This window comes from Cardiocondyla obscurior, linkage group LG01 (genome assembly GCF_019399895.1).
Source record: "Cardiocondyla obscurior isolate alpha-2009 linkage group LG01, Cobs3.1, whole genome shotgun sequence".
Lineage (NCBI taxonomy): Eukaryota > Metazoa > Arthropoda > Insecta > Hymenoptera > Formicidae > Cardiocondyla > Cardiocondyla obscurior.
This window is the reverse complement of record NC_091864.1, coordinates 13,076,101-13,103,629: the sequence shown is the minus strand read 5'-3', so window position 1 is coordinate 13,103,629 and position 27,529 is coordinate 13,076,101. Positions and strand designations below refer to the sequence as shown.

Here is a 27,529-nt window from a genome sequence, read left to right as displayed (position 1 = left end):
AAATTTTTTTTTTATTATAAATTAATTATTAACTTCTTTACCTTCAAATTTTTATTAACGCATCTTCGAGAATATTAAACTGTACAAAATAGAAGCATGGACGTATAGAGAGAAGACAAAAGCGCGTCACGATCTATTTAGCATAGTTACGAAAGATTCATCATTGTTGCAAAGTTACCAAAGCCGTGAAATCGCGCAACGCGTGCTTGACGGGCCATGTAATTAGTATGTTAATTCATTCACCAACAATTCGCATCCCAGGATCTCGGCATCCTGCGCTGGGATGTGGCGTGTATTATGCAACGGATAATTCTCAGCTGTCATTCTCGGGACGGAGCGCGAATCGTTCGAATGTATGCAAGCGCCGAACACTTCCATTCTCAACGCGCGAGGGATCCGAGCTGTTCGCGAAGGAGCCGTGGTGGAACCTAAATCGAATCGACATCTATCTACCTCGGCGAATCGCGACGACGGCGCCAAAACACGCAGCGAGAGCGAAACCATATGATCGGCGTAGGACCGACCGCACGGTAGTTCCGTCCAAGTAGCGGAAGTACGACAGGCGCGAAAGACTGTCTTGTTGTTAAACGTCGCGATTTCGCGACGAACGAACCAGTTGGCTAGCACGATTTAAAAGCCCTCGCTTTCATCGTTCGCGGTTTGCTAACAGCGCGGTCGAAATAATATTTCCGCCGCTCGGCATTTGGATCACGTTGACGGTGAGTTGGCGTTTTAATTAATCGATCGCGCGCAATTAATTCATCGGCGCAATCGACGGCGGTTCGCCCATCGTGCGGGCCATAATAATGTGCTCGCAAGAGCTGAACGGCGTTGTTTCACGGTACGCGACGTCGCCGCTCCCCGGGTGATGTCTACGTGCCCGGGCCCTTCTTATTTAAACTAATTGATTTATTACGCAGCACAGCTAGGAGAGCGACTTTCTTTAATAATCCCTCATTGGGCCCGGGGAATAAAGAACGGCCGTCAGGGCGAAAACTTATGCAAACGGCGTCTAGACTCTAACGGGGACGGGAGCAATGAATATATTTAACAAATTAAAACGGATCGTGACGGTCGTCCGAATGCGCGATATCTCAAGCTTTCTATGTCTGCGTATAATTCCCTATCTTTTATTCCCCGTTGTAAATTAATCTCGATAAAATAGTCGATCTTACTTCAAATTTTATCCAATATTATTAATTGCAGTTTATATAATGCAAATAATAATTAATTACTTCACAATTTATAACTTATGTGGAAGAGTCTCTCTCCTATTCCAAAAATTAATATATTAATAATGTTCAATTATTTAACGACTATCGTTCGTTAACATCATTATGATGTATAAATCAGTATATTTACCGCTTAATTACGTACAATTGAAAAGTTATGGGGGAATGAGTTTTAAATTAGTTCAGAATTAGGACTTGAAAAGAAAAGAAAAAACAGGGAAAAAAAAAAAAAAAAAAAGGAGGGCAACGCTCCCGTAAATCCGCGCGTACTCTCGTAAATCCATCGTTCCGTTCTGACAGATTCTACATCCCTCTGACATACCATACGCGGCCAAAGGGTTAAGCTTGTTTCAACGAAGATAGAGAGATAGCTTTCGATGTGACAAGCCGATTTACTACGTCGAACAAAGGCGGGTCGAGTCGAAGAAAGTCGCTAAAAGGATCTGGCGATGTGTTCTCGGGACAGGCGAGGGTCGTCCGAATAGGTCGCCCTCCGGTCGAGTTTATTACCCGAATTAATTGGTTTATGGATTACCCCACTCCCGCGGCCGACACCACGTGCATTTGCACGGGTGGAGGCGGCCAAGAGAGGAGAGGGCCGAGGGGAGGAAAACGAAAGAAGGCAGCCTCGGCAAACGGGAGCGAGAGAAAATGATTTGAAAATGCAGTAAATGGGGGGATCACGCGTGAGAAGGGCGGCCGAAGGGAGCGGGGAGCTCAAACGAGGGGGAAAGGAGAAAATAAGCAAAAGGAGGAAGGAGAGAAGGGGGATCACGATTCGAAGAGTGGTGGAGGAGCATGCGCGCGTGGGAGTGGCACCTTATTCGCTGCACCGCTCCCGCCAAGGGTTTCTGTCAACTACGAACTGCCGATGGTAAAGGTTCTCGTGTAACCTGTAACCAACGAGCCGGTGCTCGTTGCCGCGAGTCCACGGTGTCACGCATGTTTGCAGAGACTAACTTCCGGTCCCATCAACCGCGGTGCGAAATAGAGTAACAATCGCCGTTTTTTTTCTTTGATTATAAAAAAGACAAAAAAAACAGAAAGAAAAGAAAGCGATTATTGCGAAAAAACGCACATTAACAGTGACGGTTAACTTTAACATTATCTGTCAACGTGAAGGCCGTAAAGCCCGGGAGATTTAATTGCCGGTGCAATCCGCAGGAGGTGTAATCAACAGTGTGATAGTGCGTTTGCGAGGATGCACGGAGGGAACCACTGGTGAAGAGGATATAGCGGCAGCTGACGAACCCGAGAAACGTGTCAATTAAAGCGACAATTGTATGCGATGCGAGAAGTCACGCTCGCGACGGGACTTTATCGCGTTGAGAGAAAATAAAGGTGAACAATAGAGATTGCGGCACGTGGCCCGGGGAACGAAAGTGTCACGTGGGTGCGTCGCAGTTTGCGTCAGAACTCAATTTCGCACGCGAAAAAATTTGCAAATGTCAAAAAAGATCTCGCCGATTCGCGGGAAAGAAGGGATCGCGCTAGTGGGAAAAAATCGAGGAAAATTCATTGAACTGCGAAATAAACGCAGAGAAAAATTCGCGCACGCTGATCTCTGATGATTTGCCTTTTTCACCCTCTCACGTCGCGTAATAGACGAAGAACGGAACGAGAGAAACGCGGATGTGGAGTAATCCGGCCGGTGGTCGGATAAAATTTGCAACGTGGTGTTACCCTCCGCTTTCTCGCCGAGGCTTTTGCTTTGATATTACTAACGAACCGCGATCGACAGAGACGCGGTTAATCAACGATGAGGGGCTGCTGGTAAGGGAAAGCGAATCCGTTCGTTTCGGTTTCGAGCGTGCTTATACAATCTTGGAAGGAGTTCGAAGCTCGGACTTCTCTAGAAACGCATCGATGTTTGAATTACGGCAAGTAATCATTTCGCGCTAATTAACGAAGGGGGAAACCAGGGAGAGCGGACCGTTAATGGGCGCGCATATACGAAGAAAGGTAGGTTTCGCTACGCAAGAGGGAAAGAGGGACGAGTTTTGTGAGGGAGTGATATCCGTTTGACGAGGAAATATACGTGTGCTCAGTAGCGCGCACCTGGGCAACGTCGGGCGCGCAAAAAGAAAGGGGGAAAAAGGAAAAAAAATAGGGGAAGAAAAGAGACGACGAGCCTTCGCGTAAAAAGTTCGCGAAAGCGCTCGAGGGAGCCTGAGAGAGAGTTGCGGGAGGCGAGCACGAAAGAAAAACATTACGGGACAACGTTTACGGCGGAAATAGCGCCCACCATCTAACAACTGACGATAAAAGGAGGATCGTTAAGCCCGAGAAGACCTCTGTGGCATGACCGAAGTAAGCCGGAGTAATAGCGAAACTACTTTCGCGCGGATGTACGACGGCTAAGTGCGCTTATTGCCCGTGTGGCTTTCCACGAAAAACACGTGGCGGTGTCGAAAAACATTTCTGCCCGCGAAAAATCGAGAGAGTTTTCCCATTGAACGCACAAACCGCGTTAGACGGAGGAATCCGGCGAGATAATTCAATTTCGATTTCATACTCGAGTGGCGCAACGATTGTCTTTTATCATAATCGCGCCTTCGATCGGCGATCTTCTGAAAGAACAGATTAAAAACAACCCTGGGACGCAAAAGTAAATCACGACGAGAGGGTCGAGAAATTCCGCACATTCCATCCGAGCAGTGAGTGGAATTTTTTTTCACGCTAAACGGCGTGATTGGTATTCGGAATCTTCTTAAAAAGCACGAGGAATTCCTTTCGCCGGAGTCAGGTAGGACGTGACGTCGGGTGGGAACGAATCGGCGAGCGCGCAGGAATTCCGCTGATTCGAACGAAATCAACATTTAAATGCGGCCGCCCGACTGTTTCCAAGATATCGAGGAATATCGACGTCGACGATCTTCTCCGTAGCACGTGACGTCGTCGAATCGCTGATCATCTCCCTCCTCGAGCACGAAGAACGAGAGCACGGCGACGCGCTCCGCGGCGGTCTCGATCAAGCGGAATTTTTCCGGACGACGCGGATTCTGCGGTATAACTCTCATTTCTTTTTTTTTTCTCTCTTTTCTATCCGGCAAACGGCACAATCGGGCGCGATTATCCGCCCCCCTTTGATCTCTGGCCCCACCCGGTGCAAATGTCAAGTGAACGATGAAGTACTCGAGGGTGCAGACGGGAAAGAAGTGGAGCGCCGCTTCGCTCGGCGACGAATCGTGTTCCAGGTGCGGCAAGTGTCTGACTAAAATGCAGCTCATACTACTGTCGGCGCTATTCTACTCGTCCCTGACGACAGGTAAGGCAGCTTTAATCTCGCCGAAGCAACACACACTCCTCTCACCTCTCCTCACACTTACTTTCTCTCTCTCTCTCTCTTTCTATCTCCCTTCGTTGTATAATTTTTTCCCCCTTCCCTTGTTATTTTAAGACCGCGATTTACATATTATTCTTTGATGCAGCGCACTTTTAATCCTTCTGAGATTTTCTGAATCTTTTTAAATAAATTCGAAATTTCGCGCGATATAGCGGGACTTCGCTTTTAAATTATAACGGGGAGGTTTGAATGGCTGCGGGACAGCTTTCCTTTCGCGCTGATGTAAACTTTATGACCGCATTTACACACGATCGCGAGAAAGAGTGAGTAAGATTTATTCACAGCAGAGTCGCACTCAATTAGCATAATGAATAATCGTGCGTCGCGCCAGTGATACGTTATTTCACCGATAAGTGCTTAATAGGTAAATTAACGGTGACAAAGTGAGGCAATTAATCCGGCAACTAGTTATTAAAGTCATCGCGGATACGCCACGCGCATCCTATCGCTATTATCGCGGTAAACCTCGTTTTATCGTAGGCTGAAAAGAGATTGGGATCATAAATATTCAGCGACGTTTAAAGCGAACGCTCGGTGAGAAATTTTCACTTTGAATGATATACAATGATGTATGTATATTGTACATGCGCGCGCGCGCACACAAACATGCACATATATATGTCAGAATTGCTTGATACCAAAGACAATTTAACAAGAACTTCGTGTCGTCTTCCGACAAACTTGGTATAACCGACGAAATTCGTGTGCAAAGCGCTCGAACTCGTAGAACATCGCGATTTTAGCACGCAATGCCGTTCGCGCCGATTGAAATTGTCACAAATATATATACATATATATACATATATATCTCGCAGATTGCTTACCAGCAATTAAGTTATATTTATAATATGCAGCGAACAATTACTGCGGACATTAACGGTTATTGTTTTGAGCCGCGACCTGCGCTATTCATAACGTAATGCGAAATGATTTCATGCTGAGCCATGAATTTTCGTTAAATTCACGCACGTCACGTTTCGCGCAAAAGCCCGTGATTACAGTATGATAATTTTATACGTGATCTTTAATCATAAATTGCGCCTGCCGGCGAGTCTCCTTTATCGGAGGATCTTGTATACCAAAGAAACGGCACTTAAGTAGTTTCGAGATTATTTTACGGAGCGAGTGCTTTCTTCGAAGAAAAGAAAATATGTCTAACCGGGGACGCGTATAAATTTCTCAAAACAAATATTTTTACGTGACGCTGCGGAAACAATCTCGCAATTTCAGGTTACCTGTGTGCGTGTGTACGTGTTTGTCAGAGGCGAAACCGGCAATTTTTACGCTCGTGCGAAAATTTATTCAAATCGGTTATGTGGAGAACTCAGGGCGATCATGGCTCGTCATTTGTCTTCTCGAAAGAGAGATCGTCGCAGCCGGTCACGTATCATCCGCGCCACCGAGAAATCGTCGTCGACGACCGGCTCGCGTAATCGCGGTCTATCCGCGGAAATCCAATCCCGGCAAGAAGTCGCGATTGAGACGCTTCGTTCGCGACGATCGTTCGTCTCGCCGTTGACCACCGACTACTACGTGATCAAGCTTCCCTCGAGGCGCGAAACGCGATGTGCACGTCGTGAAACTCGAACGATCGGCGGATATAAATCAAGCGCGATCGTAAAGGAACCTAAATTTCCCTCGCCTGCCTTGAACAAAGAAACGCGATCGTGGTTTTCGTGGGTGGAAGGGTACGACCGGATAGAAAAAAAAAAAGAAAAAGAAAAAAAAAGGAAAGCGCCCAGGAAAGGAGGAAAAGACGGGAAAGAGCGAGGATCCGGTGAAAGAAAGGCGTGCGGATGTAGACGAATGCACCGCGGTGCGGGAAACGGAAGGAGATTATGCAAACGGCAGCCAATTCGATCGAAGTGCACTGCAAATAACCGCAGTTTTAACCCATTCGACTAAATGCACGAGAGAGGCCGACTGCCTGCCGTCCATTAGAATATCGCGCTCAAACGCGTAATCTCAGACGTCCACAGCCGATCGTCGGTGTTTGTCGAGGAAGGGGGCGAACTTTAGGCCAGGTTTCATTAAAAATTCACTATTGGTCGACTCACCATGTCGTTCGTGAAATCGCTCTTGCCGCGGACCGGTTAAGCCGCTTTAGCGAAGACCCTCGTTTGGTTCTGCAAATAAAAATTCAGATACTTAGAGCCATTTATCTCTGATACACTCCGCAAATTGTATAAAATATGGCAAGGCAATATAATATTGTAAATACAAGTGTAATAGGTATTTGTAAAACAACGAAGGCAAGTGACTGATCGACGAGTTGAAATTTCGTCGCAGATTATTTTGTGTAATTGCGTAATCGAGTTCAGCAGCGAATAGCGCGTGCACGCTTTTAAAAGGCGCCACGGCAAAAGTATGCTTGTAAAGGCTGCTAATGCATTGATTAAAACTTATTATCGAGTGAATTGAGCTGCGACTCGGCGCTACCGTTTTGCAGATAATACGCAGGGAGCATGAAAAGGCAGTCACGTGAGATTACTGTTAATACCTACTAGCTGTAGCTACATTTGATTGCGATATCCACCTATTCGCAGTACATATTTTCAAGAGTGACCAGCCGATAGCCTCATCTGGCTGCGCCTCTTTGGCGGTATTAGCGAGCGAGATTCGAACTCATGCCCGCGGATTAGAGCCCAAGTGACTCTATCGACACAAACGCTGCCGAGAATCACGATCCAATGGCAAAAGTTTGCTCCAGCGTTGAATGGACTGTAATATTCACAGTTTTATAATACATACGTAATGCAGATTAAACATTGAAGATAACGGTAAAATAGTTAAAAAAAAAAAAAAAGAAGAAGAACGAAATCTCGCGTTTCCCTTTAATTTATACTGATTGTGAAAATTTCACGGCGCGCTATTTGTAGCATTAATCGTCTTAAGATTAAAATGCACCTGAGGCGAAGGTTTTGCCATTTATTTCAGATTCGTGACACTCAGCTCGCAAGGCCGTTTTGACTTTTTAAGATCAAATATTTCGACCAATTAAAGCAATTCTAAAATGCCGTGAAATATTAATTCCATGTATTACTTCAATGTCGGCCGAACTAAATTAAGGCCGTGCCGAGGATCGGCTTATAAAGCTTTAACAAAATTGTGCCGCAACGGCGGAAGTGAAAATAAACCCAACGGCTCCTTGTAGTGCGAGCAGATGAGGAGGAATGTAAACTGCTGTATGCATGCGTGACGCGAGTAGGATCGTTTCAACGAAGCTAACATCAAGGGAATTAATTCGCTCTTATCGCCGCGCTGCGATCGGTCGCTACGAGGGGTTTGCGGTATTCCAGTCGAATTATTATCATGCCTAATAACATTCCGTGCACGGCGTACGTACGTTAAGTGCACAAATATTGCAGCCACCGCGGATAGGGGCAGGGGAAAGTCGTGCCAGCTTGCGTTTCGCGTAATAAACTTAGAAGTAACGCGTGTAACTTTCGCATTTTATAATGAAATTTGTAAAGCACACGTTTTACAATCACGAGAGCCATAACGTTTAAGCCGGGAATTTAAATTAGACCGTGATTGATTATGAGGCTAACATATTACTGAATAAACGGGAATATCCGACGTGCAAAAAGAGCGTTCTAAATATAGATACTTGAAGAAATTAAATTTTAGAACGATGCATTTCGTTATTATGCAATGCGCAATTGTCTAGCCGGAGTGAAAGAAGCAACGGGCTGGAAAAACTCAATATTTTAGAAGAAGCATCCGTTCTATTCTTTCCTTTTCAATTTACACGTGCGCGCGGTTACATATGCATGTATGTTATTTTCGACCGTGCTTTTTCTTTTTCTTTTTTTTTTTTTTTTCCCTAAGGGTCAACGAATTATCGATCCGCGGAACATTAATAATTCACCGGCGCTCATGTAGATGAACCACGTCTAAGAACTCCCCCCTTTGTAAGTATCGTCGGTGAAATAATGTACTTCTCAAATAATTCCCCTTAATGGCGGCTTTTCTGAGGGTTCTGTGGGAGATTAATGATCTCGCAAGATGGCCTTGCGGATGGGAAGGGATAATAACAGCGTGCTAACTGAGCGCGTATAATGTGGGTCACTCCCGCGTGTGCGAGGAGTCGGTCGGACCCTCGGTGCAGTCGGTCGCGTTTGGGAAACAGTATGCACCGAGCCCATCACGCCGGAGTGCATCATTTTCATACGTAAACACGCGAGGGGTAAGGACGGGGCAGAAGCCGGCAGGAGCGACGTGCATTGACAATAAGACAGACGGTTTCACCATGTTCCGAGCCGCGTCGCCCGGGCACCCATCCGTTCAATTCCGTAGGACGTTGATTCCGGCCTGCTCCTAAGATAATCCCCCCGCTCCCGTTACAGCCGACGGCAAATCCAATCTCGCGCCGGCGATTAATTCGAAAGAGCCGCGAGTCAAGGACTTACACGGGAAACTCCCGAAACTCGCTTAAAACGCTCGACTGCGTTACATCGTGGCGGCTTATGTAAAGCCACTTTATAATTAAATAATATTCTATTCAATGAGAATGAGTTAATAAGTATGCGCGGGAGGCAATTGAAATCGCTTAGACGATCAGTTGACGCGCGGAGTAGATAATCTCCGACGATATAATTATGTGTATAATTTACGGACGTGCCGGCGATCATACGCGACTCGTGCACCTGCGTTACCTTGAAAGACGCGACGTGTATAAAAATATATATTACGTTGTTAAAACTCTTACCGCTCGTTTGCCACAACGACTGCATCACATGTCGTAAATCTTGGAAAAAGAAAACAGCCATTATTCGTGCACGCGGAGGCCGCGCGGGTGAAAGCGGTTTTTAAACGGTGTCGCGTGCAACTATTAGTTTCGAAGCAAACGAGTCGCGCTCGGCCAGAATTGACAATGCGGAGCAACTCGATTCAATCGGTACGCACAATAGCGTACTTTCCCTCTGTCTCGCCTCCTTCCCGCGCTCACCTCTTCCGTCCCGATCGCGCCTATCGCCCCGTGATGCGCAGCCGATCGAAAATATGGGGCATTAACTTTGGCGAATGTCGGAATACCTGGCCACTCGACAATGGCCGCAATTAACAATAGCATCCATAATGCTTGTGCGCAAACTGATACCCGCGATTATCAGCCGGCCCGTTGTCCGTGCACGTGCATACACGCACACGCGTAGCGTACGCGCATACGTCGCGTGCGGTTAATAGCGCCCGTGGGACCATTTCGTGACGGACAAGCGCAAGTATTAATTTCATATTTGTTTCCGCGCTTAATTACCGTAATCGACCGTGTCGCACCGCGTAGCAGCCTATCGATCATCGTTCTCTCACGCCGCTTTGTCCCATTGAGCTAAGCGCGCGCGGCGACACCGTGACGTTTCGTGAGCTTCCAGCAATTGCGGTAATCGAGACGAGTGCACTTCGCGTTACCTCCTCCCGCAAATCAATTCCGGGTTAAATGAAAAGATGAAGAAGCATGACGCAAGCGTTAGGCAACGAGTGAACGCTAGAAGCCCACGTGATACAGTTTTAATTGCCTCGCGGCGGCGTAAAATAATTCCTAGGATCGTGATATAGATTAATTGAGGTAAATTATGTCGTGAAATAAATTGTAAAGTAACACGCCATTTGTCCCCACTTTGTTAACGTAATAAAAGCGCGGGGTTCTATCGCCGCAAAATTCACGCAAGATTTTAAACGGACGATTTCCTGAAAAGCGGGTCTCGTATTTATTGCCCGGCCGTAACGAAACACTCGAACCGCGATCCGCGATGTAGAGGCCGGCGACACGTTAATGAAGCTCCGCGACTCGTGTCATAATCGCGCGCACGTGTGACGTTAATCGAGTGGCTTTCTCGAGCATAATCGAGACAGAACAATAATCGCGACGGAGTAGACGACGGGCCCTCTCTTTCACTCTCTACTGACTCTGTGGCAGCGAGACGCGTAATTGACAACGTTAAAGGGAAAGGGGGAGAAAAGGAGAGAGAAAGAAAGAGAGAGAGAGAAAATGGAGAAATTCCGTTTTGGTTCGTACATTCGATCGCCATTGTCCACGTCCACAAAACTGAGTTTTCCACGACCGGACAGAGAGCGAGCGAGAGGAGAAGATCGCATTTATTATTCGGCCGCGTGCTCGACGTCGCTCGCAGAAACAATAGGAAAATGAGAGCGACGATGCGGGCCCGGCACGTTGGAGCACCACTTTCGGCTGTCGATCTCGCGTTCGCTTAAAAGCTCCTGCCCTCCCTTCCTCCCTCCCTCCCTCCCTCTCCCCGTCCGATCGTGCATGCATGCCGTGTGCATGGCCACTGCATTTCGGCATATCCGTGCGATATAATCGACGCGGGAAAACAATCCCCGTCACGTGGATGTTTCGCGGCGCGCTGAAAGTCTACGGAGTTGCAGATGCAACGCGATTGCAGACCCCCGCGGTGTTTCATTTTCGTCTAACAGTTCAGGGAATGCAGGAAGCCCGCTAAAACGTTTTGCGTTATAGAGGACACAAAATCCTGCATTTCGTATTATACATTGTGTAATTTGTATAAATGTTTTAAAGCGACGCGGTTTTTGTACCCGCTGGACCTTGGTGACCTTTTCATGACGATTTTCGCGTACCATTTTTAATTCAAAGAACTCTGCTTTAAATAAATTCATTATTAAACAACTTAATTTAGTTCGATTAATAAAAACTAGTTTGCTGCCGGCGAATCTGATTATCGCTGATCCTCGGTGTCATAGTTTTTTATATAAAAACATACATCGATAATTCTCGGCTTCAAAGCTCTAAACTTTTTCGAGTTTTGAAATTTTGGAGATTTACAAATTCCGAAACGCGCACATCGCTGCCTCTTTCACTCTGCAGTCGAAGTGCTTGATGCCCGAATCGACAAACGTCATACACGCATCGCGTCGCAGCTGATTCCGCGCGAGATATATATATATATATATTAAAAAAAAAAAACGCGTAGCTTTTTCTCACCATTTTGCGGCCATCTGGGCGATTCGCGGGTGATTTAGCCGGACGTCACTAATGCGATTTCCCATCCGGTCGATGATTGATTATTAAATTAATAATCGAATTACAAGCACGTGCCCGCGGGTGCGCGAATGGACACACGCGCGCGCACACACTCGCATGCCATATAAATGCGCACCAAACCCCGTACACGCGAGCACGTCTATGCATTACATTTCGAGTGCACGTTGCGGTCGACGGCCGACGAGAGCTTTCGCTCAAACGCGCTCGCGAGAAACACGCGTTTGCGGATTTCTACGCGCCGCTTGCAGCACGCGCGCGTACATGCGAAGCACGGCATCCGGGGGCGAGAAACGTTTGACCCGGATCGCAGCCGTTAACGATGCTTTTCAAAAGCGCCGTGACGAAAACGTTCGCGTAGAACGGTCCTCGGTGTCTGATAACGGAAACTGTCCTCCCGTCGCGATCGAACGCCAAATACCAACGCGCGCGACGGTCATTGTTGGGTCGCCATTAGCGTCATCGGCGTTGTCTCGTTGAAAGTCATTTACACGAAAGGGAGAGAAGAAAAAAAAAATACACGAGGGAAGATTAGCCGGGCAAGAAGGGGGCTCGGTAAGCCGCGTTTCCGCCGCAATAAAATTATAATTGCGACCCGGCACGTAACGAGGGAGGGGAAGGGGTTAAAGCCCCCGCTTACCTCGTTATTATCTGGTGCAGTAGACACGGAACGTCGTATCGAGTCCTGAGGTAACTCTCGCATGCGCGCATCCGTGACGCTATCATCCGACGGATTGCGTCCCACGCAATTAGAGAGAAACGCACATGCCGCGTACGAGGAATTGAAGCGGAGGAAAGGGGAAAGGGAGGGAAAAATATATAAAAGGTGGAAAAGTATACGTAGGGATCTGCGGAGTGCGAGAGACGCGCCACAATGAGTAGTGCGCGAGAAAAAGATAGAGCAAATATTATATCGCGCTGCGGATGGTATCTCCGCACGTCGGCCGCACGAAACGAATTCCGAAACAATCGCGGCGGAGTTTCCTCTCGTTGCGGAATTCGAGTGGTTATGCGGTATGACCAGCGAGTGCCTGGGCGTCCAGAGACAACGGGACGATGTCACAAGCGCGCTAATTGTGTATATCTCGTCGTCCCGATGGGACTTTATTATCGTGCCCGATGTCGAGCACCGTCGCCGCGGAAGGGAAAAAAGGCTGCCGGGACAAAAGGCCGCGATGGCAGGCGCAATTAAAAATCACGGTCTAGCGAGAGTGCCGCTCGCGGTGGAAAGAGCTACGGGAGATAAGCGCAATTGACGAACGTGTTGCGTGGAACCTACGATAGCTCGATTATCACCCTGTCTCTCATTGTTGACTTGAAAACAGTCTATTTTTATCCGCTGCAGAGTTTTTCTTACTCTTTTTTTTTTTGCAGGGGAGAGATAAAAATTTAATTTTGGCCGACGTTGAAAGTAATTGTAAAAATATTTCGAGTGTATGTACGATAAAAACGGTCGATTATACATTTTAAATAAAATTAGAATTAATCTTTGTATGAAGTATTTTATTAACCGAGACTTTACTTTTCTTTATACAATGTTGTTTTATCTAAAAGCGTGGTCCGAGCATCTTAATGCCAGATAGATATTTCGAGAAGAGTAAAAATAAGTAAAAAAATAACGTAGTCGGTAGTGGCGCGGTTTAAAATAATAAAACGCAGCGGGGAATTTGAGTGTTGCGAAACGCGGGGTTGTGCGTGCGATAGTTTCTTATTAACTATGCAGATTAACGAGCTTATGGCTTCGTCGCTACAATAAACAAATTGGACGAAAGTTCGCGTAACGAACGAACAACCCGGCTCTGTTTTACGCGCCTAAAGTTTGACATGTACACGCGATATTACGAATAGTCACATTTCGAGAGCATCAAGCTCGTCCAATTGAGAGTTCCGCGAACGCGCGCGCGCAGAGCATTAATTAGGGGGCTCAAAAGGGCCCGGTTACCCCTCTCCTTTCGCCGCAACCGCGATTGCTATCATCGGCAATCTCGTTATATGAAACTAGGCAACAGCGGATACGGTTATTCCTCTATTGTCGTGATTACTACCCTCCACCCACATTGTCATTCCGCCAGTCTGATGCGCCGCAATTGTACGCCCCTCCGGGATCCGCATCGCGAGAGTAGCGCGCGGCAACGACGATTTCAAAAGAACCGTATAAATGTGAGAAAAATCATTTCGAAGAGGCACCTTGAAATGGAATTTAAAGCCACGCTCGTGCTTCTCGTTGCGATCCCTTTGTTTAAAACCAGCATTATCCGCGCTGGCGAGTTCACTCTCCGCGAAGAAACTAGAAGCCATTCTCGCGATTGGATACTTATTGCGATGCTATCACAAAGCACGGCCGTTTAACTAGAAGTAAATCGTTTAGCTAGGAAGCAATCGCAAACAATGCCGGGGCTGGCAATGTCGACGTTTTGTCATTTTATTCGGGCGGCAAATTGAACGTGGAGGTAACTCGGTCGAATCTTCTTAATCAAATACGCGAAACAAACGGGGGCGAGATAGTCGTCATTTGAAATGTCTTTGAGGAAAGATGGGCACACAGGGGTGGAATACGAATTACAGGACTCGTGTGGGACCACGACCGAAAGATTAATTAGACAGATTTAATTACGTTTCCTTTTGCTACAACTTACTTTACTGCAGTTTCATTACCGTAAATTTGCTTTACTTCTGTCCCCCGTTGCTGTTTACTTTGCGCGGTAGTAGACAACACAATGCCGGTACATAATGCCGTATTGCGTTTCTTGCTCAAACGTCGTGCTTGCATCTGCATCGCGTTGCTGCACGGGGGAGAAATTTGCGAGAATAGCAGAGAGATCATTGAGCCACCGCTCGCATAATAGATGAAACAGGCGGAACGTCCAAGTTCGCTTCCTTTTTCCGAGTCGGTCGCGTATCTCGATATCATTTATGCAAGTTGATGCGCCGTTTGCTCGGGCATCAATTTTTATACAACTTTTTAGCCGGCGACATTGTGTCAGTGGCATTCTATTCAAAGTACATTGTGCCGTAACGTTAAAGTTAATGCGAGAACGTCGCTTGTTAAAAGAGATCATTTCGAATCCAGTAATATTTCAGTTATTTGCTTTGAAAGCGGTATAGATATAAATCGAATTAAAAATACGTCAAACTATTTACGTACGCTTCACTTGCGATATAATACGAGACGAAAGTTATTGCATCGCAATATTTTCGCCGCTAAGAAAAAAAAAAGAAGAAAATAAAATAAAAAATAAGAAATTAATTCTAAATTAATAAGCGGGTACAACTGTGGACTCTCACGTCGTCGTTCACATCGTTCGAATTTCATGAAATTTGTTTCTGATTTCACCGGTAAATGAAGGTATGCGAGTCATACCTTAATATCATGCGGTCGCTCTGTGGTAAGAGACACCATAAATACCGTTCCGCCGATCTGCATCCGATGGTTAATTTACACGGAGGACGACAAAGGTCTCTCCTCGGCTGCGGCGTCCCTCGGACCGCCCCGGGGGACGACCCGGGGTCTCTCTCCTCGTGCACCTGCATCGCCGCTTCGCCGGCGCAGCTGCAAGCGGGAGAGTAGTGACCGTAACCACCACGTGCTGTCAGTATCACGGCGACAGCGGCTGGGCAAGAAAACCTACACGAGGTCGGCGCGCTCGCGCACCGGGTAAATTCGTAAGCAATTATCCGAACTTGGAGGAACGAGGCGCACAACGGTGGCAGTGGCTCGAGTCGGCCATAACGACATTCCTTACTCCTCCCGCGGGATCGTTCCCGAATTAATGCATAGCCCGTGGCTAGAATACCGCCCGGCGAGAGCGAGAGCGAGAGCGACATAGAATAGCCCGGCTTTGAGAAGCAATTATCGGACCGCCACCTCTCTCTCTTTCTCTCTCTTTCTCTCTTCTCTCCTCTCCCGCTTATCGCATCCGCCATCGTTAGTTCCGAATTAAATCCTGCTCACGTTTTTCGTGTCGACGAACACTGCCCGGGTAATATCTCACCAACTATATAGACGATTTCTTCCCTTTCAATATCGATCGCCATTCTATTCCCATGCGTGAAGAATGACAACCAATTAACGCACACGAAAACACGTATTGTTAAGTTTTTTTTAAAAGTTATAACTTTTTTTTATACAACTTTCCTCCTCCTATATTTTCTAAATTTTTTTCTTTTTTTTTTTTTTTTGCCCATAAAAGACTTTTGTTGGATGGATAACTAATGACGTGTCTTTCGATGGGCTGCCGACATTGTAATACAGGTGTTGAGTTTGTTTAGAGCTAAAGAGCGAGACTCGTCCGATTTTATTTTTGAACAAGCAATTAATTTTCGCCGCAGACTACGTCCGGTTATTACTTGCTGAAATGACTAAGCGTATTCCTTAGCAACTAATACCTTGTCCTCGTTTGAGTATTTAACGAGTACTTAATTAGGTGTCCATTTATCGCAATCTCTTCGTCACATTTCATTCCTTGAGAAAACAGTTTTCATCGGCGAAAGCTGATTACATGCGTACACGTGTATCAGCTAATTGCTGCGATTCTCTTCATGCAGCCATAATAAATTTGATCATATCGCGTTACGAGGTAATACCCGTCAAATATGAGGCACGTGGCTTTTTGTGGAAATACAAAGCGAGTTTTAACGAGCTTGTTTCTTTTTTGTCTTAGTTTTTTTTTTTTACTATTAAATATTAAAGAAGCAGATTTAAATCAGTCAATAGCTTTTTTTTATATACGCATAAAATAAAACTAATGTACAGATTTGTAAAGGGCGGGAAGAATTACGTTCTCAAAGCTTTAAGTCGCCGTTCCCTTCAAATTACAGTAGCCATCAATTGTCAAGCGTATAATTAGTGCGTCTTTCGGGCAGTCCCTTTCGCGGCGCTCTCGAGGTTCGCAAAGAAAATGCGAGGCAATACTCGAACGTCACTCGAGTCGCAGCGCTTTTTGATGAACATCAATAAGACACTCCATCTCCCGGCTGACGGCGAGCCGGGCATTATGGACCGAGTGTGTCGTAAAGAAACGCTCCTCCGCGACTATTAAAGGGGCAATTGCAGGGGACGGAGAGTAAACTGAACAATGTCGTCACTAATTTCAGCCAATTGCGGGCGTACACGTTCCGGTCCGCGATGCTCGGTCTGCGCCGTACGTTCCGAAGCGAAATGCGTGTGCGTGCGCCCGGTTACGAGGCGGCGAGTGAATTACGCGTGTTAGCGCGCTCGCGACGGCCGCCGATAATTATTACGAGGGGAATTGCACGGCTCGAGGAAGGAAGGTATACGTCGCCAGAGCCCGCGACGCGTTCGACGGCAGTAAACAATAATATGACCAATTAAAACGACCAATTACGTCGTTAACTGCATCCGCATGGTCTTCGTAACGCTCGCAGCTCGAATACGGTCGTTATTGAAGGGATAACCGGGATACGTCTGGTCTTTAACAAGAAGAGAGCTTTAAAGAAGACGTTGCACGGCCGAGAAGAATCAAGATATCGCAGAGGCGTTTCACTAATGCAAAAAAAAAGTTTTTCCTAAACCCGCGGCGATCGTCTGCACAATACGTCACGAGAAAATCAACGGTCGTTACACGAACGTATCGTGTAGCACATGATAGTTTTGTGTAATCGCATAGGTATTCATTTTGCCCATACGAGTGGCAGGGGAGCTTTAATATACACGCGCTTATCGCGCCGGTAGCGAATATGCATGTACGATAAAGCCCAGCCCCCGACGTTTAAGATTACCCAAACTGATTGCTGAGAATGCTCGCTGCGTGGGTGCATTATTAAATGCGTCGCACGCGTGTATGTACACGCGGAAGGGAGCGTTGCTCGCGTAAGCGAGGTTTGCTGAACGCGCGTGTGCGCGCGTGTGAGTCATTTAAGCACAATGCTCGACGGCGGAGTGACGTTTCTCGAAGAACTCGCGCCGGTTACTGGTCATTTGACTTCCCGACCCGCCCACATCTCGTAAAACGGTCCCAGCCGTTTTCCCACAACCGTTCTTGAATTTTCAAGCAATTCGTGTTAATCAGTTCGTCCCTCGTCGCCGTGCTCCCTCCAGAAGGCTGTCTCTATATTGCGTTGAGTAGCGAAGATTTTATATCTTGAGAAATGAAATATGCAAAATCGCTTCTTTTCGCAAAACTGTGTTTAATAAATTTTTAATTTTCTCGCGTCCTTCTTTGGGTTGAATATTATGTAGCGAGTTTCGTCTTTTGGTAATATAAAAATTTTATTATAAACGCAAGACCAAGTTGTTTATGTAAAGAAAAAAAAAGAAAAGTATTTAGACATATTTGCAGAAAATAACAGCGGCTTCTAAATTTAAGATAGCCACTCATGTTTGTGTTTAATTTGAATTTAAAAGACTTGAAGAGGGTCTATACTAATTATAACGTAAAAATTAAACATCTATCTAATTACGTGCAACTTGTTGTTTTTAAATTTCATAACGGCGTTCTTTCCTTGATTGTACAAAGGTTCAACGAATGATCGATATTCATGAATAAACGAACAATCGAAATTAAATGCAAGCAATTAACAGCAACTCGTATTGCAGTTTTATTCCGCGCCGTGTATTCATGCAAATTTTTTATTTAAGCAATTTATATTCTCTTTTAAATTAGTTCATTATTAAACTAAACAATGTGCCCAATAATACACAAAATTTTTAATAAATACGTATACAATTCAAGCAAAATAACGTTCAAGAGAAACGAATGGGTTACTTTAAACCTACAGAATTGAAGCAACGATTCAAAACGCTAAGAGTGACACGTCTTAGAATCTTAATAGGGTCAATAGTCTCGTTACGAAAGAATGAGAACTCGAATTACGAGCGCGAATGTTTACCGCTATTTCAAACTCTCACGCAAATAAATAGTTCCCACCGAAACGAATCGTTTCAAGCCGAACAAAGCTTGGAGAGCTCGAATTAACTCGCGGCGGTTGCACCTGCTGTTAACATCCCGCAAGAAATTTCCCAAAATTGAACGTTTTACCGTGTTACGGGGCGGAAACGTGGCGCACCCCTGGGGGGGTTTTCATAAATCGCGATGCGCACATAAGTCCAACTTAACAGAAAATGTGTTTCGCGGGAACTCTTGATTCTATAATAATGCATCTTTGGAAAAAAAGAAAAGAAAAGAAGATAAAAGGTGAAAATAAAAGAAAAAAAGGGAACAATCCAGTATAAATACGTTCGGTTGCGATCGTCGGTTACTCTTCGCCTGGGCGGGGTTGTAAAAAAGAATCGCGAGGAAAACGTATCGATGTGTGGATGTGTGGCGAACGTGCAAATAAACACCCCACCGTCCGCCTGGGCAAGCAAATTTATCGCGCGTGCTTAATTAGCGGGCAAATAACGCGATTAACGCGGCGCGATAGTTTGTCGCGTTTGTCGCGCGGTCTGCGCGAATTCGGAAGGCTTTCGTTGTACACCGTGTGCGGGAAACTGTTGCTCGCGACAGCCAGAAACGCAGTCGGCGGTTCCGCGGCCGCGGAAAAACGAAAGGGACAAAGGGTAAACAACACAATAACGCGCTCGCTGTGACTAATGCGCCGGTTATTGCGCCGGGCTATTTATTTTCAGTACGCGGAATATCGCGGCGTGTTACCGGTATCGCGAGAAAATGCGAATTTTGGAATTTTTATCAAAAACGATTATCACGGAACGACACGTTAAAACCATATAGCGGACGTGTCCCCGCGCTTCTTTCCTGTATCGATTCTGCGACGCGAGATTTATATCCTTTCACCGGCCGTCTTTCTTTATGATACGTTTCTTTATGAAAAGTTTGCATAACGCCGCCAATGAGATATACTAAGACATAAAGAACAGATACGATTCTCACCGTTACTTACGAAAGGCGTGGAAACGAGAGACGATGAATCGTCGAAACTTTTTATTCGCCGCCGCGCGCGGTGTAAAACGCGCGGAATGGAATGAAACTCGAGGTATCGGCTTTGCATTTGATCAACCGTGCAATGAATAAGGAAAACTTGGCCGTATTCGATGCATCGAAGGCTGTTGCGCTCCTATAAGCCTGAATTGTAAGCCCGTACTTGCACAGCTGCAGGCGAGACGGCGCATATACCGAGAAATAATATCAAACGGAAAATAAATGGCATTTCAAATCATAAATTATTCATAATAAATCACTGACGTCTTCTTTAGTTTTCCCACACAATATTTGGGAGCCCCGCGAATTATATAAAACGATAAACAAATAAAATAATACGTGTCGCATATCCGATTTTTTATTAAATTTATTTGAATAAAGACAGACGAATAAAGTTGTATGCGCTTTATTATAAAATGAAATATCAGCTTTTGTTTGCCTGTATTAAAAAAGAAAAAAAATATATATATATATTTAAAATACATTTATTTAAGAAATTTATTTTAAAATGGATTAAATTAATTCTAGAACGCAATATTCGAAATAAATAAAATATATGTATCAAATACTCTTTTTCGTGCATCAATCGTGAGTTTAATGCACAAAAAATAAATAAAATGAGTAAATTATAATGGTTGAAACAATTTAACTGGAATAATCAGCGTGTGACGATAAAATCATTGTGAAAAAGCTGGAGAAAGGTAAAATTAGACCCTTACCGGATACGGCATGGAATAAAATCCAAGTATCGGCTTTGCATTTGATCAGCGGCACGACGAATAAGGAAGCCCTGTGTCCTGCTCGTATTCGTCGTATTCGAACGCCGCGACGAGGCGAATCAATCCTCGAACTTCAAAGGAATCGCACCGCTCTGATCCTTCGGGATTCCCTGATACGCGTGGGAGTCTTTAATCAGGTACGCGCGAGTCGACGGCCCTCGAAAGTACGCCGACCTCGAAATGTGCTCGGCTCGCTATTGTCTTGAGAGTCAGTCCGTCCGTCTGTCCGTCATGTCGCGTGGCATATTAATTAAATCGCTAATTATTAAGCTAATTGCCGGTTTAATTGGCTCGCGAGAAAAGCCCGCGTGTTTGCAAGCGGAGAAAAAAAATACCCAGACAATTGAGGAAAACAAAAAAAACCTGCGAATCACTTATTGTTAGTGTGCTGTGATATCATACTTTCAGGAGAGCTGAGTCAGCCGACAGGCTGTCCAACGAACTGAACTAGTCAACGCTGAATCAGTCATCGTCTCATTCCACATTTTCGTCCTATCGCGCAACGCGAACAATTGTCTTGAAATTAATGATTATTCTAAACACTCATTTGGGTTTATGCACGATAAAATTATTTTAGAAGGTGCGTTTATTCGTCAAACAAAACCTAGCTACGCGGACATCCACGTTAAAAAATAAATTCGTATTATTTTACTTGTTTGTCATTAATGAATTCATTGTCCGCGCATTTACGCACTCAGCGTGCCGTAATATTTACGCGCCATTGAAGTAGCACGTAATGGGCATTCGTATCCCAATACAATGTACTTTATTTTGTGCGAAACGAATACTTCGTATCAGAGGCACGCGCTGGCAAGAAACAAGGAACCGCGGTTTCGTCCTGGAGTTTGCACTCCGAAACCAACAGTACACATGGCACGACCGGCCTGTGGACTAACAGGACGGGGTCAAAGGGGTCCGCGTGGGCTCTATTGTGTTCCCGTAACTACTGCTTACTACAGTACAAAGCCTTGAAAGGCCGACGAATTATTTAAAAAGACTTGTTACTGTTTTGCGAAGCGAATGGTCAAACCGCCGCGAGACCACTTGTTAGCCTGACAGAAAATCCCGGTTAAAAGAGAAAAAAAAAAAAAAAAGGAAAAAACAATTGCGTTGAATCACCAACATCCATATAAATTAACGAAAACTTAGAGGACGACTGTGAGAATCGGATACGTGTTACAAGAACTGGATATCCATAAAGGCAAAACGGAATTCAGCACGAAATTCCGACGTATATTGGTTTTATGGCCCGGCTTGTTTAACAGAAAAATACGTAACGATGCTCGAAACGATGTAAAACATCGATGTGCCATAAAATTGAGTGTTATCAAAATAGAATATTCAAAATAAATCAATAAATGCCATGTAACTATGTGACTGCAGCTTAGTGTGTATTGACGCACGCAGGGAAAAAAATGACTATAAATATGTGCACCGATCGATTTCCTCTTTTTAATTTTGCGTTCCTCGACATTTTGCTAACCTTGTTGGAATCACAATTGTCTTGAAATAACGTTTAAAACAAAATTTACCGTACTTTATATTGTTATAATTTTATTATAATATATTCAAATATTTAAAGTTTCTTCAACAAAAAAAAAACTGGTGCATTTGAATCTAATTGATATACATTTATATTACTATATCATTTAGTGCGTGTAATTTGTCCCCGGGCTTTATAAACTATACACATAACCAATGAGAGAATGGACGTGGATGAAATTTTTGTATGCATTCTAAAGAGGTTTGCACGATAATAATTGGCTCTCACCGCCACTTGAAATTTTAGGCCGCTTTGGAGTACTCAATTGCGTTCGGTTGATCGAATATTTTTAATTACTACCGCATTTGTCCCGATTGCTCTGCGGGTGCACACTAAATAAATTAATGCGCGTATGTCAACTATCACAGAACCATTTTCCGCTGAGATTTACGTTGGATGTTCGAAATTTTCCACTAATATCTGTATTTTCTGAAATCTTTCGGGAATACCGATTTCACGCACACGCTCATACGTGCAGCGTCAATATGGGTTAATTTTTACTTTAATAATTACCAGCCAATTACAAAACTGCTCGAGCTTTAGGCTATCGTACCATCGTATATCACAGAAATATGAATTAAATCGTGGAATATGTTTCAACGTAAAAAAATACTAAATAATAAAAATTTAAGAAAATTTTATTATCAATATTGTGTTTCATTTTTTTTTAATTCTAATTAAAATTGAGCTTTATTTAGATCAATATATTGGTTTTAAACGAAAAAGTTTCCGTATTATTAATTAATCAAATTTAACGTTATTAACTCTATATTAACAATTTAATATTATTAGTTAAATTAATTTTATAGTATAATATTGCAGCAACGTATGACATTATAATGTTTTGTCCATATTAATATATTAATAATTAAATGTGAAAAAGAACTTTTGCTTTTTTTATTGCGTAGAAGCCAAATTGGAAATACGAAAACTAGACGTGCCCAGCATCGCTGATCCAAGAATGGAAAGAATACTACTCAAATGCGAGTATGATCTTGGAGGTAAAGAATTGTATTCAGTAACGTGGTACAAAGATGGTCAGGAAATCTTTAGATACATGCCGGAATCGACGATTCCCAAGCGACCTCAAAATATCAGCGGACTCTACATCGACCTCAGCCAGAGTGACCGCAACAAAGTGTCACTTCTGGGCTCGAACACTCGCAAAGGTGAGCGATATCAGTTTACAAGCCAAAATTGCATTAACTGTTATATTTTTTTATATTTAAAAAATAACAAAATTTTCATATATCAATTTTAATCGTTTTCTATAAAAAAAAAATAAAATAAAAAAACTTTTAAAATATTATACAAATTATTGGAGTTAAATTTAATATTCAAAATTTATTACTTTAGTTGATTTTAAAAATAATTAATTTAAAAAGAATTATATTGTTATTTCATTAATTATTTACTGAAAAAAAAGGAAAAAACATATGGTTTGATTTTTTTTTAAGTTTGTAACGTCTAGTTTTTTCTTAATATAATGTTACAGGCAAAGTTGACTTGGCAGGGTCTTACGGGTGCGAGGTGTCATCCGAAGCGCCGAGTTTTGACACAGATTACAGAGAGACGAATATGAGCGTGGCTGTACTGCCTAGAAGTGCTCCGGTACTCGAGGGGGTGCGACCTTCTTACGAAGTTGGCGAGATCCTCCAAGCGGAGTGCACATCGGGGTTGAGTTACCCCCCGGCAGTTTTAACGTTCATCTTGAACGGTAAAGAGGTGAGTCGATAATGTTCATGAGCGAGGGTAACCGTTAGTAAAATTCGAAGGGCACATGAGTTAGAAAGAAACGATCGAAGACGATTTTCCGAGATCCCGTACGTCGTGTACAAGACACGTTTTTAAATTTCCGCTCTTTACAGATAGTTTGTATTGCGCGAATCACGGCTCTTTATTTGTCTAAATTATTGAACAAGCGCACGCTTTCAATTTCTAGCATCAGACGCTTTTAGTTTTTAATAGTAATTTAATACGCCGATAGCTTCGAAAAGCTTATTGATATGATTTTATTGAAATTGATCGGAGGAATATTTATTCCTAAAAAACTGTTTGGCTGCTTTAGAGCTTTGCTGTAATGTCGAGAGACACAAAACGAAAAGAAAATTTTATAATTAATCGCGCAACGTAATCCAAAGCTCGCTTCCGCAGGCTGTTAAGCGGGAATGGTAAACTAGGAACCACATAACTCCCATTATTCAATGCTGCGTTGCGCCCGTCATTCGTGAGGAGATACTACTCGGTTTATTCAACGACAATTTGTCAAGTGAGGTCACTTCGCGTGGGCATTTTTATTTCGCCCGCTAATTGACACGTTCAAGTCTCAATAAATGCAGAGCTACGAATCACAAATTAAATCTTCAAGATGAAAGTCGGACGGAGTCGCGCGGACTCGCGATACCGGTGAAAATATTCAAATAATAAAAATATTGTATAACTCGAAGAAAGTTAATATATTAAACGAAGTTTTAGAAGTGTCGTCATTATTTCCGCTTATCGTATTAGATATCTCGGTAACATGTGGCTACAGCAGACATACGTATTTCGCGTAGCATTGTACGATCGTAGTTTAAAACTTTGTGGCTCGTTGTTAAACAGGTTAACAGAGCCTTGACCAAGAATTTACGGGGAGGTGGCAACATAGACGGAAGGCTGGTCTCCACGACGCGGTTGGGCCTGACGATGCGTCTAGAACGGTTCCACTTTTCCAGTGGCAGCCTGACACTGATTTGCCAATCGACCCTACCAGGAATCGCCAACTATCAGCCGCTGCAGACCATCGAGATCGCGACTCTGGCCGCCAGCAACCAGCGCCTCGCCCAAGAACCCCCGAAATCGGGCACGAGGTCAAACGTTGGACTCTACCCGATTTTAACTTGCTGGACGATGACCGTGATTCACGCGCTTCGTTACAACAGTTTCTGACTTTTGCGCGTTTGATGACGGCCGGTGTGCTGATTCGATCGACGATAACGCTGAAGAGTTTACGCCACCGGTATCTTTAACAATTCGTGCTAATCAGTGCACGCTCCATCTCCCCCGTGCGTTTTCACGTCACCATCGCCGGCTTTTCTCTATACGTGTCAATCGAGCGACATACACTTCAGCGCGTTCCGGATTTTCGCGCAATATACACCCTCGCTCATATGTGTACATACACAGTGTTTAGAATATCCCAGTAATACCGTATATAAGTCGGAGATAGCAATATAACACTACGTAAAGTAGGTCGGAACGGCGGACGCACGACGATTGTACATAGTGTATAATTGTGAATTAGCATTACAAATTGTCGTGTATAATTAAGCGGACGGAAGGACTGTGGAGAATGATGGAGAACACGATGAAAGTAACGTGGGGGTATATCGGGATTCGCGGTGAACGCTCGCGGAAGTAAAAATTTTTTTATATTTTTTTTTTTGGGGGGGAGGAAAGGTAACGGAAACGTCGCGTCCGTTAAATATATCTGTCATTTGTCAGACCAGAAATATCGTTTAAGAGACATAAATGTATACGAGTCGTAAACCTATGTACGGCTCAACGTCGACGTGTGTAGCATAAGTATGTGGTTAATTCGACTATATTCTCCACATTCAAACTTCCTCATCGAAGCATGCGAGAGTTTTGCGTATGAAGTAAATGGTGACGCGATACTTATGCTCTGTAGTTTTACACGATCGATAGTATCGTCCGTCATTGTCGAGATGATTGCAGTAATAAAAAAAAAAACGATGATTTAAACCAACCGGATTACGTTTTTCGTTAACCAGACATCCTCTTTAGCGTAAAATTCGACTTTATCGAACGTTAATTACGTAACATTCATAATCATTTCGTCGTTATCGTATTAAAAAGTAAATCGATATGCGTGGCAAAAGTGGCATGGCTGTACGAGGCTCCGTGATTCAACGGCTTCCTTTGCCGACGTTTATGCGACGGAAAATCAGTCGCCGCGGCTCGATATACATATACATTAGTTGTGTAAGTAACTAAGAGCAGCCAAGATAAGAGCAGTTTGAGACGTCGAGGAGAAGCCGAGGGACGGGGGTAAACAATAAATGGAGAAATTAGCGAGAGAACGATCCTCCCGAGGAAACCATCGAAAGAGTAGGGCGGTCACATAAACCGTCTCGGATTCACCAAACGGATCTTCCCTCACCCTTCGATCCGATCTATCGGCACGCCGACTCTGTGACTCTCCTACCTCTCCTTGATTCGATTTCCAGATTAATTAAGGATCGCTGGTCTGAAAGGACGCCCTCGAGATCCTTTCAACGGGGTCGAGTATCCGTCCCGGGGGCGGCGTAACGAGCACCGATTCGAATCGGTTTCACGAGACACCGAGCCTGATAATGACATTTTCCCGTCGGCTCAGGTAAGTCTATCTTACGACTCCATGCCTGCTTACTGATTACGAGCGCCTTCGATGAAATCCTCAATTTAGTCTCGCCACATGAGGAGGCTTTCTACGACCCTTCTACGCTTCTTTTTTTCACTCTTATCCTACTCGGGGCTTGCGAGAAATACTACTTTATTCCGATACTTTTATGGCAGTAATCTGTGAAATCTACCTTTTAATGGAATAATTAAACGTCCCTGGTATTCATATGTGAATTTCGTTTTGACGAGTTTTTATGTAATTTAATTATTTCGAATTAAATTTTTGTCAAAAAGAAATATAATATATTACTACAGCTGTACAAATTAACGTTAGCTAAAATTGATTTGGGGTGGCCTACATAAGACTGTCAAGGACAATAGTCAAGCACCGAACTCACAACTGAATTGTAGACGACGCGACATTAGGAGAGCTTTAGAGCGCTCGAAGTCGAAGGTGGAGGCTCACCCATTACCCCCCTTCGCTATTACTCCCTTCTCCACTTTGCTTTGTCACCTCTTCACCTAACAGAGAGAGAGAGAGAGAGAGAGAAATGTAGAGAGCGTGTACGCTCATATTTGTACGTGTGCGAGTGTAGTTATCATATGCTATTAACACATATGGTAGCTTGCACACTTATGGCATGCGAGGGTGCGTGCAAACGTGCGCGCAGTTGTGTATATCCCGCAAGAGATGCCAGGAACTGATACGAAATCGATAGAACCCAGTTTCCGGCGACGTGACGTACCAGTATTATATCATTCGCCCAACAGCACCGTCAACCGGCGACAGGAACAACGCTGCACCAGCGATCTTCCAAGCGATTCGTGCGTCACTCGAGTACTCTCCGATTAGAGAGATAGATATGCCCTCACATATCTCTCGTTTGGCTCACTTTTTGCCGCGAGAGTGAACGTCAGCTTAAATTTTATTAATATTTTGCAAACATTAATTACTATTATTTATCTGAACGTAACACCGAAACTTTTCTCCAAATTAAATGTAAATACTTCCAGACCACGTATGTACGGACCTCAGCTAACTGCGTTCCGCTCAACCGCCGACAAAAGAATGCGAGATTCGTAACACTAAAGTCGCGCGAGACCGCCCGACCGGCCGTAACCTTTATTTTAACGCGTTGTAAAAGAGCTTATACACCGAATATTATATCAACTATTATGTCGAATATTAATTTCAATATATTACAAATTTGAAACTGGCAGGGCGCGTCGCGGTATTCGTCGATGAGATTAATCGTTTGTAATTTCCGTAATCACATTAAAGTTCGTAGTTTGTTGCCGAAAATTATTAAATGTAAAATAATATTTTTTA

At 44.2% G+C, this 27,529-nt stretch overlaps 1 protein-coding gene and 1 long non-coding RNA gene across 3 annotated transcripts in view; one reads left to right on the top strand and one right to left on the bottom strand.

The window, feature by feature from the left end:
* Positions 1–27,529, bottom strand: part of LOC139106146 (uncharacterized) — a 100,404-nt gene that overhangs the window by 23,459 nt on the left and 49,416 nt on the right. For both annotated transcript variants that reach the window (XR_011546304.1, XR_011546305.1), the window contains exon 4: positions 6,636–6,704. This is a non-coding gene — a long non-coding RNA (uncharacterized lncRNA). The remainder of the gene's footprint in view (positions 1–6,635; positions 6,705–27,529) is intronic.
* On the top strand, positions 1,715–27,529 carry LOC139106135 (uncharacterized). Its single transcript, XM_070662701.1, has 4 exons — positions 1,715–4,500; positions 22,725–22,985; positions 23,312–23,541; positions 24,418–27,529. Exons 1-4 carry the CDS (start codon positions 4,359–4,361, stop codon positions 24,742–24,744), a joined length of 960 nt encoding a protein of 319 aa, XP_070518802.1. The 5' UTR covers positions 1,715–4,358; the 3' UTR covers positions 24,745–27,529.